At 34.0% G+C, this 13,504-nt stretch overlaps 1 protein-coding gene across 1 annotated transcript in view; it reads right to left on the bottom strand.

The window, feature by feature from the left end:
• Positions 1-12,150: 12,150 nt before the first annotated feature.
• The window catches only part of LOC111631740, a 13,834-nt gene continuing 12,480 nt past the window's right edge, over positions 12,151-13,504 (bottom strand). The window contains exon 2 of the mRNA XM_023376044.1: positions 12,151-13,375. Coding sequence (XP_023231812.1) covers positions 12,576-13,375 — 800 coding nt within the window. The 3' untranslated portion in view covers positions 12,151-12,575. The remainder of the gene's footprint in view (positions 13,376-13,504) is intronic.

Raw genomic sequence — 13,504 nt, 5'->3', positions numbered from 1 at the left:
TTTATGTAATTAATTATTATAAATTTTAAATTATTTTAATTAAAACATTGTTAAGGTATTCCAGTAGTTTTTTTTTTATTAAACTGTCTTTCCGTTCTATACTTAAAACCAAGTTAATATTTGACAACAATGATTTATTTTTCAGTATTAACTTTAAATTTACAAACACATGTTTTATATAAGTAATCTCTCTAATCTTGTATTATTTAATAACGGTATTGAATATATTACAGCAGATTCTCGTTAATTCAAATTCAGAGCTAGAGTAACTATCTGCAAAAGGTCTAATGCTTTATAAGCGTGTTAAAAATTTTAACTGTTACAAAACAAATTCATTGTTTATAAACTGAACAGAATTCCTATCCAAAATGGATTTAAATAAAATATCAAAAAATTAATCGTCATCTTAGTAATTCTGGAACTCAGGTGAAAATTGGAATCGAATGACAAAACATTTTGGTTTATTATTTAATTATATTCTCCNAAATCTGAGTTGTGAGTTGTTTAAATTTCCATTTGTTTTGTTGAAAAATGTCATTTTATTGGCAAAATTCAGAAATGTCAGTGAAATTGTTAAAAGAACTCAGATGCTATCTTCATAAATATATAGTAATATTTGAAGTATTCTATTATAATTATTATTATTGTTATTATTAGCAAGGAAAATAATAAAAGAAACTTATAGTAAGGATAAAGAACAATGTTAGGAAATAAATTTCAAATTACAAACAACTTTAAATTTCATTTGTTTTACACTTTTTACTTTTTACATAATTTGTAATAAATAAATATACAGTAGAATGTTGATTATCCAAATGCCAATCAACCAAAATGTCGATTAACCAAAAGCATTCCAGTCAGACTGTGTTGTGCTGAATCGAATGTTTTTGATACTACATTAACTTCTAAAGTATAATTTGTTTTGTTTTTATTTGTTATTTTTCAATATATTTATTTTGTTTGTACAAAATAAAGAAATAATTTTTAACAATACAATAGTCACAATTATTATTATAAAAATTTTCATTAGTCTTTAAGATCGACGAAAATTCAATGCAAAGCGACATGCAATGGAGAAAAATTTAAACATAGGATATATTAATATACTATTATTGGGATATACCAGGGGTCGGCAGTTTGTCAAGTGAGAAGAGCCAAATTGTCATGAAAACAGGATAACAAAAGTACCAGAGAGCCGCATATTAATTTAAATGTGCGAAATACGACACACGACAGGGGCGCCTCTAGTGGACATTTTTCGCATAACGTTACACGGATGGACGGACACGCATTCAATGCGTTATACATATAGATATGCTTCAAATGCTACCACTCTTATGCGACACATATTGATCAACGCGAGTGTGGTCGTGTGCGGACGGCGTATGATTCTATCTCATAAAGGCATAAGTTATAAGGCTGCGGTGAAATGAGGTGAGGTGAAATTGGAGTTTATGTCCGAAGAGCTGCAAACGTCTATGCAAAGAGCCGCATGCAGCTCGTGAGCCGCTAATTCCGACCCCTGCATTAGGGGTATCATTCACTGAGAATTTGTTCCTTGTGGCCTGACAGTCAATTCTTACTTTTACTGTGATGCTTTGAGGAACCTTAGACAAAATGTGAGACAAAAAATACCGATCTGTGGCTCAACTGCAATTTGCTGTTACATCACAACAATGCGCCTTCTCACATCTCTTTGAAGACAACACAGTTTTTGGCAAAAAACAGGATGGTGGTTGTTCCAATCCTCCTACTTACCCGATTTAGCCCTCTCTGACTTTGTCTTGTTCCTGAAAATGAAATTGAAGTTGAAAGGACATNTTAATATTGGAAATGAAAATAATAAAAGAAACAAACAATATTTAAAGTTAAAATAAATGAAAAATTAATTGCATAATTTACAAGTATTTTATTCTATAATAATGAACATTATCAGGTTACACACAAGTTGGAATGTTGAAACAGATTTGAACATAAGAATAGTTTTTAAAAAAACTTGAATTTCAAGAGAATAATAATTTTTTAAATACTTGTTAATGTAATCAAATTAATAATATAAACAAAATATATTAAATCACATACATTGATATATAAATTTACTTTTTAAGTCAATTTATGCACCAGCAAAACCTATCCAAAAGTTGATATTGACTTATATAAAGGGTATAAAATGTGAAATTTTTACCTAAGTCAACATTAATATTTTTATCTAAAAGTTTTGTTTACATCTATACCTGCTGTAAAAGTTGATCCCCAAACATATGGTAGGCTACAGGTAGGCTAAAGCTGAAATGCAGACTCATTAATAGTCTGTAGTGAAAGAGTATAATAAGGCAATATTATTTTCTTAGAGTCACTAACTGTAATATCTTCCAATATGTAATACCTATAATATATAACTCGCGTAAGCAATAATATTTATATATGACACCAAGCAACTGTAAAAAATCTTCAGTAAATTATTTTAGTAAGAACTTACATACATTAGATGTACATTTGAGCCAAAATCAACACCTTCAATAAAATATTAATAGATACACAACATACGTAAATCCATGATAATGCTTCTATATCTGGTATATGATAGTAAAATACTGTAGGATGCCTTTGCTTATTCTATGAAATCTGCATCATTGATGTACTCTTGGCACATCAGCTATTGGAAACAGCTTGTGATGTAGTATTTCAGTATAAATTTTTATTATATTAATTTCTATGTTACATAAGTTCAACACAAGTTTTAATTTAAAACATTTGTGATAGTCTGATGAGAAAGAGTAATTGGTGTATAGTGATTTAAGAGAACTGTTCCCCTTGTTTACCATTGACTTATACACTAGAACTGTTCTCCTTGTTTACCATTGACTTATACACTAAATCAGTTTATATACTGATAAATACAATATGTCAGCAATTGTATTAATTGCTGTAGATGTAACATTTTTTCAAGATTATATGTGGAAACATCAGACAGTTTGTAATTAAGAATTACTAAAGTTTCAAACAGAAAAGGAAGGCTATCTTTATCAACTCTTCAAAAAATAGCTCTAAGCAAATTTAAGACTTCTGTCAAAAAGTGTTGTAATGTTAAATGCAAAACACATGGTAACAGCAGCATACAAGATCTGATATAAAGGAGAGCCCAAATTAAAATTTAATATGAATCACTATATATTTTAATAAATTTCATCTTTTAATACTTACATAATGAATTATCTGCTAGAGAAATCTCCATATGTTGTGAAAGACTATAATAAGCAACTGTGGAAATCCTGGGACAGGGCCATGTCAAAGTCAAATACACATTATTTGAAGGAGATTTTTTTATTGATTGCTGTGAAGTGGCATCAAGGGATTCTGGGATTGAACTGATTTGAATCACTAGGAATAAAAGTGACAGATATTCATAATGTTAAGCATTTCATTTTGGAAGATATCATGCATGAGTTCCTGGATGTTTTTAAGAAAGAACTGGGGAACTTTAAGAGTACACCCATACATTTGCATCTGGATCCAAAGATTTGTCCAACCCATTTGAAAACTAAGAAACATAGTATTTGCTTTGAGACTTAAAATTGAGAAGTTACAAATACAGGATCAAGGAATCCTCAAACCAGTGACCTGTTCATAGTGGACCTCACCTATTGTTTCTGTCTTAAAGCCTAATAGTGAAGTTAGGCTATGCAGTGATTACAAATGCATGCTCAATAAGGCACTGGAAAATCATTCGTATTCAGTTCTGGCTGTCAAATTCTTTCCAAACTTATGGAATTTATCACTTTTTCAAACTCAACCTGTCACAAGCTTGCTTACAATTAGCTGTTGATGAAGCTTTAACTATGCCACAGACAACTGTGTTGTTCCAGGGAGCATTCAAGTGCAAACATTTGCAATTTGGGATATCTTCTACACTTGGAATATTCCAGCATTTCATCAAAACACTGCTGGTGAGCATTCTGGGAGTCTTGCCATATTTCAGCAATGTCTAATCAAGGGTTTCTACACTAGAGAAGTTTGCAGAACAATTATGGGAGGTCCTGTGATGTTTTTCCAAATCACGGTTGTGAGGCACCTGAGAGAGATGCATTATAAGGGATTCTGTGAATCAAATTTTTGGGATACCAGATTGATGAGAGGGCATCAGACCTACCAAAGACAAGATGAAAACTATCCAGGAGGCACCTATGCTGAGGAATAGGAAAGAATGCCAGGCATGTTTTGGTCTGTTGAACTTTTATCATGTATTCCTGCAAGGCAAGGAATATATTAGCTGAACTCCTTCATTGTTTACTAGGGTTTGCGTCCCGGGACGTCTTGTGTCTCGAAGTCCCGGGACTTTTTGTAAATTTAATTGTCTCGGGTCCCGGGACATTCGGGTCAAGACTTGAGACACGCTTATGGAAATTGTATTTTCGAAATTTTATTTTCAAAAGGTTAGCCGAGCGACGCTTCCTTTGTTCTCCCTCCTGTTTACAAATAAACAACGGCCGTGTGACTTTTAACCTTACTCTGTTAAATGTTTGTTAAAATATTTGCACACTGGCCACCACAGCTCACAGTCGCAAAATACAGATTCTTTTACTTCGAATTTGAATAAAACTGCACTTATTGCTTTTGCGGAAGATCTGCATTAGATCTGCGGAAGATTTTTGAAAATATCCCTCGTATCCAAACGCCAGATTTGGAAATAATGGATGCCGAATCCAGTACCAGTAGCTCTACAGTACACACCGAACCCAATGAGTCGTTTCAAAGTCAAATGGACTTTGAAACGACTCATCAAAAAACGACAATCAAAAAATTGAAGAAAATGTATCCAAAATTTTTGCAAAAAGATCAAGAGCAGCATTAAAAGAGGAGTTCTAGTTATTTGAAGAAACCAGAAAACGTATTGAAAGTTTGAAACTACTTTATAAAGCTTTAAACACAATAAAACTGACATCCGTTGAAAATAAGTGTGTGTTCTCTTTGTCCAGAGGCATTATTACAAAAATCAGAAACAGATTGTCAGACAAACTGTAAATGCTCTGATGTTTTTAAATGCCTATTTTATTAAATCAGAAAAGATGTCTAATTGCTAGTTCAATATATTATTTATATGACTAATGAATAGAAACTAGGTGATGATTATTAATTAATGATTAGTATGATTGCTAAGTTGGTTTTATAATTTTAAGATTTCACTGCCAAAAAATGAACCTATGATTATAAGAATTAAACGTACGAACTGTTTAGACTTTAATTAACGTTATAAATGTTAGGATTTGATTTTATGTTCAATAAATGTTGATTTTTACTAAAATTGCTTTTTTATTGATACATCTTGCCAAAAATGAACTCGATTCTAATTTTATTCTGAGAAGTCTCGAAGTCCCGGGACATCCCGGGATTTTGATCGTGGGTTGTCTCGTGTCCCGGGACTTTGAGAATGTCGAGACTTCCCAAACCCTATTGTTTACTCAGCAATGGATCACCTTGGAAGTGGAATAAAAGTCATGAGAAAGCTTTTGAAAAGATAAAACAACTGTTGTCAGCTGATACTTTCCTTGTTCACTTTGTTGAAAAGAAGCCAATCATTCTCACTGATATGATGCTTCCCAATAAGATGTCAGAGCTGTTTTGAGTCACAAGTTAGCAGATGGAGTTGAAGCACCCATTGCCTTCTATTCTAGAATCATAAATGCAACCAAACATTGATATACACAAATTGATAAAGTGCTTGCCATTATCCAGAATGTTAAGACATTCCATAATTATTATGTGGGTACTGATCAAAAGCCCTTATTTGATCTGTTGTCTAGTGACAAATCTACACTGCCCATAATGACCCTGAGGTTGCAATGATGATCTCTGATGTTAAACTCTTACAACTACAGTCGACCCCCGTATAAGATCATTGATTATTTTGTTTTATATGAATTCCATGTTGTACAAGTCACTTAAATTTTACAAATACGTGAGCCGTTCACAGCCCGGTACACGTATTTGTAAAATCTAAGTGACTCGTACAACATGGAATTCATATAAAACGGAATAATCAATGATCTTATACGGGGGTCGACTGTACTGTTTTGTTTACAATCAGGCAAGTCAATTTCTCATGCAGATGTACTTAATTTGTTAACCACACTGCATATTAATGAGCCATTATCCAATGAAATTTTACTTCTAGAAGCACTAGATAAACCATCACTACAGGCTGATGAGATTGCCCATATGACTACCCAAGATCTTATGCCATCATGAGTCCTCAACTGGGTGTAGAAGGGGTGGCCAATGGAAAAACTAGATGCAGAGTTTGCACCTTTTTCCAAAAGAAATTGGAACTATCAGTTCACAGAGGTTGCTTATTATAGGGATGCAGAGTTGTTATACCAAAGAAGGCTAAAGCTCACTTATTGGCCACACTTTGCAATGCTCATTAACAAATTGTTTGCAGTAAGGCTCTTGCTTGCAGCTACATTTGGTGGCCAGGCATGGACAGACAAATAAAAGAAATAGTAGCTGTTTGTGATACGTGTCAGCAAATAAGATGTGCTTCTGAAGATAGTGATGTCATGAGCCAGCTGAAGAATTCTTGGTCAAGACTTCATATTGACCATGCTGATCCTTTTCAGAGAGTCTTGTTTCTGATCATTGTGAAATTATATTCAAAGTAGCTGGATATAATCAAAGTTAAATCAATTGATTCAAAGTGTGCAATCAGAGCATTGAAGAAGTTATTTAGTGCCCATGAGATTCCTGATATGGCTATCTTAGTCAATGGAACAGGATTTATGTTGTCCTGACTGAACGGTGACCATAAGGGAAGGTTCAGGTCACTGAAACTTTTTCCTCTCTTCTATTGAAATGAGTAAGAAGAAACATTGTGTTTAATGGTTTCCAGATGTGGAGAACAATATATAGTAAGGACACAAAGTATGACATATCATAAAAAGGCTTTTTTAAAAATATCTCTAAGCTTTTCTTACACAAGGAAAAACAGGTGTGAGGCTTTGTGTATAAGTTTATGGAACTAAGAAGACAGTGGCTAAAAAAGTTTGGAAATCCACTGCTTTATTAATTTGTTTTTTCTGAAGTTTCTGTGAGTTTGTGTTATTGCATTCTGAATAATTTCCACAGTTTTTGCAAATCTTCTTAATATTAAAAGTGCTTTAACTGGTTCTGTGCCACTTGCTTGCCAGCTAGTTACTTGTTTTACCAAGGTTATCTTTGTTTAACTTAAAGTCTAAATAATTAGTGGATGTATTTTTGAAATTAACTTTCTTAATAATTGTAACATATAATCTTACTTAATAATTGCAACTTTGAAATATATTTATTAAACTGTAAATTTTTAATTTTTGTGACCAATAAAAATTAGTATTTTCGATATTGTGATTTTGAGGTATGAACTTTATAACCTCATAACACATGAAAAAATAATGAAACTGTTACAGAGAGATTTCAACGTGACATCCTCTCAACACATCAAACTAACTTAGTAAAATTAATGAGAAAATTTTTTAAATGCACAGTTTATAAAATTTTTACATAACGGTAGTACTTAATAAATGGCTTTAAACAATAAGATGTATTTCAGTTGTATGTACACCATATAACTCTAGACACGTACAAGCAATTGCTTTATATACTGTACAGTATTTTTGAAATTATCCAAAAGTTATAATTGAAGATAACATGTAATAATGATTATATTAAGCTTCAGCAGAGTTAAATTCATGCCATTACATTTTACGCAGAGAACCAGTTAAACTTCAGAAACAAAATGAAATCACGGAGAACTAAATAAAATGAGTATAGTAGATTGTAATAAATCAAGAATCATATCTTCATAAGAAATTTTTGACTATGCCAGACAACTGGGTCTTTTGTTTCCAGGCCATTTTCATACATTCTTCATAATTTGTTACTCATGATTCTGATTCTGCATTTTCAAGATAAATTCTCAAATTTTTTTGATTATATCTTATATATTCTTACATATATGTATATAGATATATGTATATATAATAGTATTGTGTGTATAGTTATGATATTACAGATTCTATTTGTCCTTCTTTTTTAATTTAATTCTCTACTAAATATATACAGTAAAACCTTGCTAATTCAGATGCCACTAATTTGGAATTCATGGTAATACTGTTACTATTTTGCATTGTGTATTTTTTAAAATAATGAATCTGTTGATTCTACTTGAGGCTTTAACAACTATTACCTATTATTACTACTTTTAGACAGATGCATCAAGATGTGATTAAAGAACATTTAGAAAAGGAACCACAAATAAAACTTAAATTTGGGCTTAAAAAAGAAGCTATCAGCAATGACAAGAACAATGCTACTACTATGTTTGTATTGTAAAAATTCATCAAACCACTGTATTTGTTCATTTAATTAAAGTGTACTGTACAATAAATTTTGACTTTAAAGAAAGTGTACTTTTTGGACCATACAATACACATTTGAGTAAAAGTCTTTTCTAATTCAGACTTTCACTAATTCAGACTAGGCTTTCCTTAATTAGTCCAAATTAGTGAGGTTGTACTGTATTTATGCTTTTATGTATACATTAGATTACAATGCAGCTTGAAAAAAATTTTAAAAACATTGTCTATCTATCCAACAATCAGAATTTTAATAACCAAATGTCCAGGCTGGAACTGAGATGAATCACCATGCAAACAACATAAATACTTTAGAATCTTACAAATTCAATTTCAGCAGCTAAACTTGAAGAGGTTTTTAAATAAGCTGAAAACATTATTTTTACAATAAAACATTTACTGAATCAGTATTTATGGTGTTTGCTTGATGAGAATTTTAATTAATTAATTATTATTTTTAAATTTTTATTAATTATATGTTAATAGNGAATTTCTAATACATACTTAGTCTGAACTATGTCTACAAAAAGGGGTTAAACACTGTTTTTCTCTTTTAGCTTTATAAACCTGAAAATTCCTTGAATGCATAATATTGCTGGATGAAGCAGAAAATGTTTCACCTAATAAATCAGCAATACCCTGTATATCGCTGATTGTTGTGCCATTATTTTCCAGCATGGACAGAGAATTAAAAGCATATTTCCCATTAATTTTGTGGATTTTATCCCAGACTGCTTTTGAGCTAGTGAAAGATGTTATGCTAGATACATACTACCTCCAAGAATCCCTTTGGCTTTGCCTTCTTATTTTTCTGGCATTTGCCTTCGCTTTTTGAAAAGCTATCAAGTTTCTAGTAGTGGGGTATCTTCTNAGATGAATTTTAGGATCCAGGTGCAAACCACGCCTTCGGCAGAAGTGGATGCACGATGTCTTCGCTGCATTAAACGTAAACCCATTGGTCTTGGACCAATCATATATGCGATTTAAAAAAGTTTCAAGTTGTCTCTCAATGAAACTCATATTACTAGACTGACAGGAGATCTGAAAGTCATCTACATACAAAGAGTGTTTCCCAGGATAAGCAGCACAGTACCTTTAAAAGGTTAAAAAATTTTAGACATCTACTCTTCAAATTGCGCAAGTGTAATAAAAACGTCAGTTTAGAGTCAAATAAAACTCCCTAAAACTTTGCCTCATTGACCAATGGAATTTTATCCCCATTTAGGTAAATATCCACATCCAGGTGCAAACCATGCCTTCGGCAAAAGCTGATGCACGAGGTCTTCGCTGCATTAAATGTAAAGCCATTGGTCTTGGACCAATCGTATATGTGATTTAGAGAAGTTTGCAGTTGTCTCTCAATGAAACTCATGTTACTAGACTGGCAGGAGATCTGAAAGTCATCCACGTACAGAGAGTGTTTCACACTGGAAGGGGGACAGTTAGCTATGCTGTTTATTTTAATTAAGAACAGAGTCACAGTCAAAATACAACCCTGAGGGACACCTTCTTGTGTGAAAGGCCTAGATGGTGTGTTGCCCATCCTGACATAAAATCTTTGATTCTGCAGGAAGTTTTTTTTTTTATAGAAGCTGGCAAATTACCACGCAATCCGAATTTGTGCAAATCATGAAGTATTCCTTATCGCCAGCAGCGATCATAGGCCTTCTCTACATAAAAAACACAGACACTAAGTGCTGTCATCGAACAAATGCTTCACATATAGATGTTTTCAGGTTTACTAAATTGTCTGTGGTATTTCTGTTCCTACGACATCCACTCTGGTGTGGTGAAAAGTAGTTCTTTTCCTCTAGAAGAAACATAAGGCGTCTGTTTACCATCCTCTCAAACAGTTTACAGAGACAACTTGTCAGATAAATTGGTCTGTAATTAGAGAGATTCTTGCAATCTTTACCTGGCTTGAGAATGGGAATAATGATAGATAGCCTCCAAGAGGCAAGAAAAGTTTGTTCTGTCCTGATTAATGAACCATTTGCAGGTGTAGACAGTAGAAATTCCTTCAACTCCCAATGATGATCCATTAACAGGGTTGAAAACAGCATTATTTAAATGTAAAAAGGTGCATTGATTAACTTAATGCTACACTGTATAAACTGGTCAATTCTATAGTATAGTACAATGTAAATTATTACAATAATAGTATGAAAGTTTAAGAATTATTTTTAATCTAGGTAACTAATTTCATTGAAAATTATGGAGGCGTTTTCAAACATAACAAAGCTATATTGTCATGTTTTTCCCTGCACAGCTGTTTGCTATAACATGTAATAGTCATGTAACAATAAGCAAAAATCAAATAGAGCAATATATAAACTTGAAAATTAACTTTCTAAGCTTTCTTTATTTTTAGTAGTTATTAAATAAATGCCAGTTAATTTTCAAGTTTTACATATTCTAATCTAGGCTTAATTTTCACTTACTCTATAACTGTATGTCACTCTAACTCATTGTATAAGCCTAAAGCATTCCATTTTAATTTTGGACAGAAGTATTTTATAGTAGTGTTAAACTTTCATAACACTGTTACATGTTGGTTTTATTTATAATTTAATGTTATACTGTAAGGAACCAAGTCCGAGCATTATTTTTATTTACTTTTATTTTTGCTTTTTATTACATTTTTTTTTGTGGCTCATGTTTTGTTAGGACGAAGGCTTCCTCACCATTCACCTTAGAAACTTAAAAATAGAAGAGAAACCATCTCACCGACGAGAGAAAAGCGCTGTAGAAAAAAACTCGCGCACACTTGCACTCCCGAGTGGAAAAAAGTAAGTCCGCACTGCGAAAAGAGGAGAAGACCCCACAAGCATAACTTATGACCTTGCTAAACCTTAAAGAATAAAAACGTCCCGAAAATTGTCAAAAAGAATAATGTAAAAGATTAGCGACTATTGTCGGAAAATAGGCTGCCAGACAAATAAAAAAAGTTTATTGTTAGCATATAAGTATGTAAATGAGGGGAGTGATCGCATTCAGAATTGTGACATCACCTCACAGTATAAAGTCCAAATCTCAAGTGAGGCGAGCTTCGTAGCAGCAAACGAGAGAGGTGTCCGATAGGATAAAATAGTTCCAAAGCGATTTTAAAGTTATTCGATTTGTGGATTGAAGATTAGAGAAAGTCTTGAGAGTTGAGGAAAAATATTCCTAGTATATTGAGGTGATGATTAGAATCTTTAATTCATGAGAATTATTGTATATAAGTTGTCTTTGAAAGTTTGACAAATCCCAGAGGGGAAAAGAATTAAGTTAGCAAATACATTGATTTGAGTTTTGTGGGGTTGATTTTCATTCAATAAATTGTTAGTTGATTTTTACTAAATTTTGTATATAGTTATTACTAGAACTTTTATTAAATATTTGATTTGTTTTTGACAAACTTTGTCATTATTTAATTCAGTGCACGCTTAATGTCCAGGCATGGCACACTAACCCGAATCCGCGTAAAGTACCCGTTAGGGAACGGCTATTTCCGGCACACAGTCGTGCCAATAATCGTTGGAAAAATCAGAAAAATAATTTGGTACTTAACAATACTTTAGGTATACAAAAAAAAAACATTACTTGTGAAATAAACAATTGAATCCAATATTCAATAACAACTATTTATAAATATCTGAAAAGTTTTTTCACTGAAATTTAAACATGGTAAGAATTTTTATACACAAAAATAGCATAAACAACTTCCAACAACTTAACACTGCGTTGAATAATAACAATCCACGAAAAACCTTTTTTTACGAGTGTTATGTCACTATTAAATTCCACAAGTACTTTCGACCTCCACCGAGGTATGCTTCAGGTGGTGACTGGCCGTGTTTTGACCCGACTGTCGTAACAATGTTGCCAACGATGTAAATAAATAAACGTGCGCGTCAGGTTTCACCCCTCCGACCGCCATTGCTCAAACTCCTCGAATAAATACTTCCACGCCTGTGCAAGTGTTTCCCCATCCCTGTAGTTGATGCAGTTGCCCCCCATGATAGCTTTGAGAATCTCCCAGGCCTCCAGGCGATGGATGTGATCCGCGCAAAACGCGTGTCTGATAAGTTTGGTGTTCCAGAAGTCCGCCCTTATTTCAGGATCGGTGACATAGGTCGATAAGGCAGTGGTGTGTCTTTTATGCTTAATATCAGCTTGGTGTTCACATATTCGTTTCTGCGTTGATCAGATCGTGGAGCCAATGTAAACTAAGTCTCTATTGAATCTGTCGTCCTGTATGGGAATGGAGTAAACACCTGGGGCCCTGGTGAGATCCATTGCGTCCTTCGCGTTGCGCAGCAAGTCGTAAAGCGTGCTGGTTCTTAAGTACGTGATTTTGGTGCGGCTGTTGCTAGCGATCTCCCTATATAGGGGGTGTAGATGCCGGTTGAAGCAAACGACTGCACGTCTCGCGTTCCCATCCGATTGACGATTGTCGTCCGGCGATGGTAGGGGGCAGTCCCTGCGGCGAGGGGAGCGGCGAGCGCATGCACACGCTAAACTGCAAACCAAGGCTTTACTATAACCATGTTCCACGGCAATTTTTTCTATGCGTCGGATCTCCGACCATGCGTCGTGCACATGTGTGTGGTGCGTGAAGGCCCATCTGGTAAGGGCCCGGAAAGCTGCCATTTTGTAGACAAAGGGGTCAGAGGAGTTCGCGGGGATGAACAGCAGGAGTTGGTCAGGTTTATGGTAGACGCTCGTTTCTATCTTGCCCCCCCTGAGACGAATGTTAACATCAAGAAAATGAGCACTCGAGTTGCTAACCTGATCTAAGCAGAGAATGAGGCCGTATGCATTGTCGTTCATACACGACAAAAAATCGTCCAGATTGGGAGTGGTTTTCCACAGTATAAAGATGTCGTCCACGTATCTTTGGTATAGACTGATGTTTGGTAAGAATTTGGGCAACACTTTCTCCTCCAACTGTCTCACCACCAGCTCGCAAAGGTCCCCCGAAAGCAAGCTGCCCATGGGGACACCTCGTCTTTGTAAATAAGTGGCCTCGTTGAACTGGAAGACCGAAGTGTAGCACATAAGATGCGCCAGCTCCAATATCTGCTCACGGTGCCGGAGTGCATCATTCTCCCGCAGTAGCAGGTCCCTAAGAG

The sequence above is a fragment of the Centruroides sculpturatus genome, unplaced genomic scaffold (assembly GCF_000671375.1).
Source record: "Centruroides sculpturatus isolate CEXI.00-Female unplaced genomic scaffold, Cexi_2.0 scaffold756, whole genome shotgun sequence".
In the NCBI taxonomy this organism is placed as follows: Eukaryota; Metazoa; Arthropoda; class Arachnida; order Scorpiones; family Buthidae; genus Centruroides; species Centruroides sculpturatus.
Note: the sequence above shows the minus strand (reverse complement) of the source record. Positions and strands in the feature narration are given on the sequence as shown.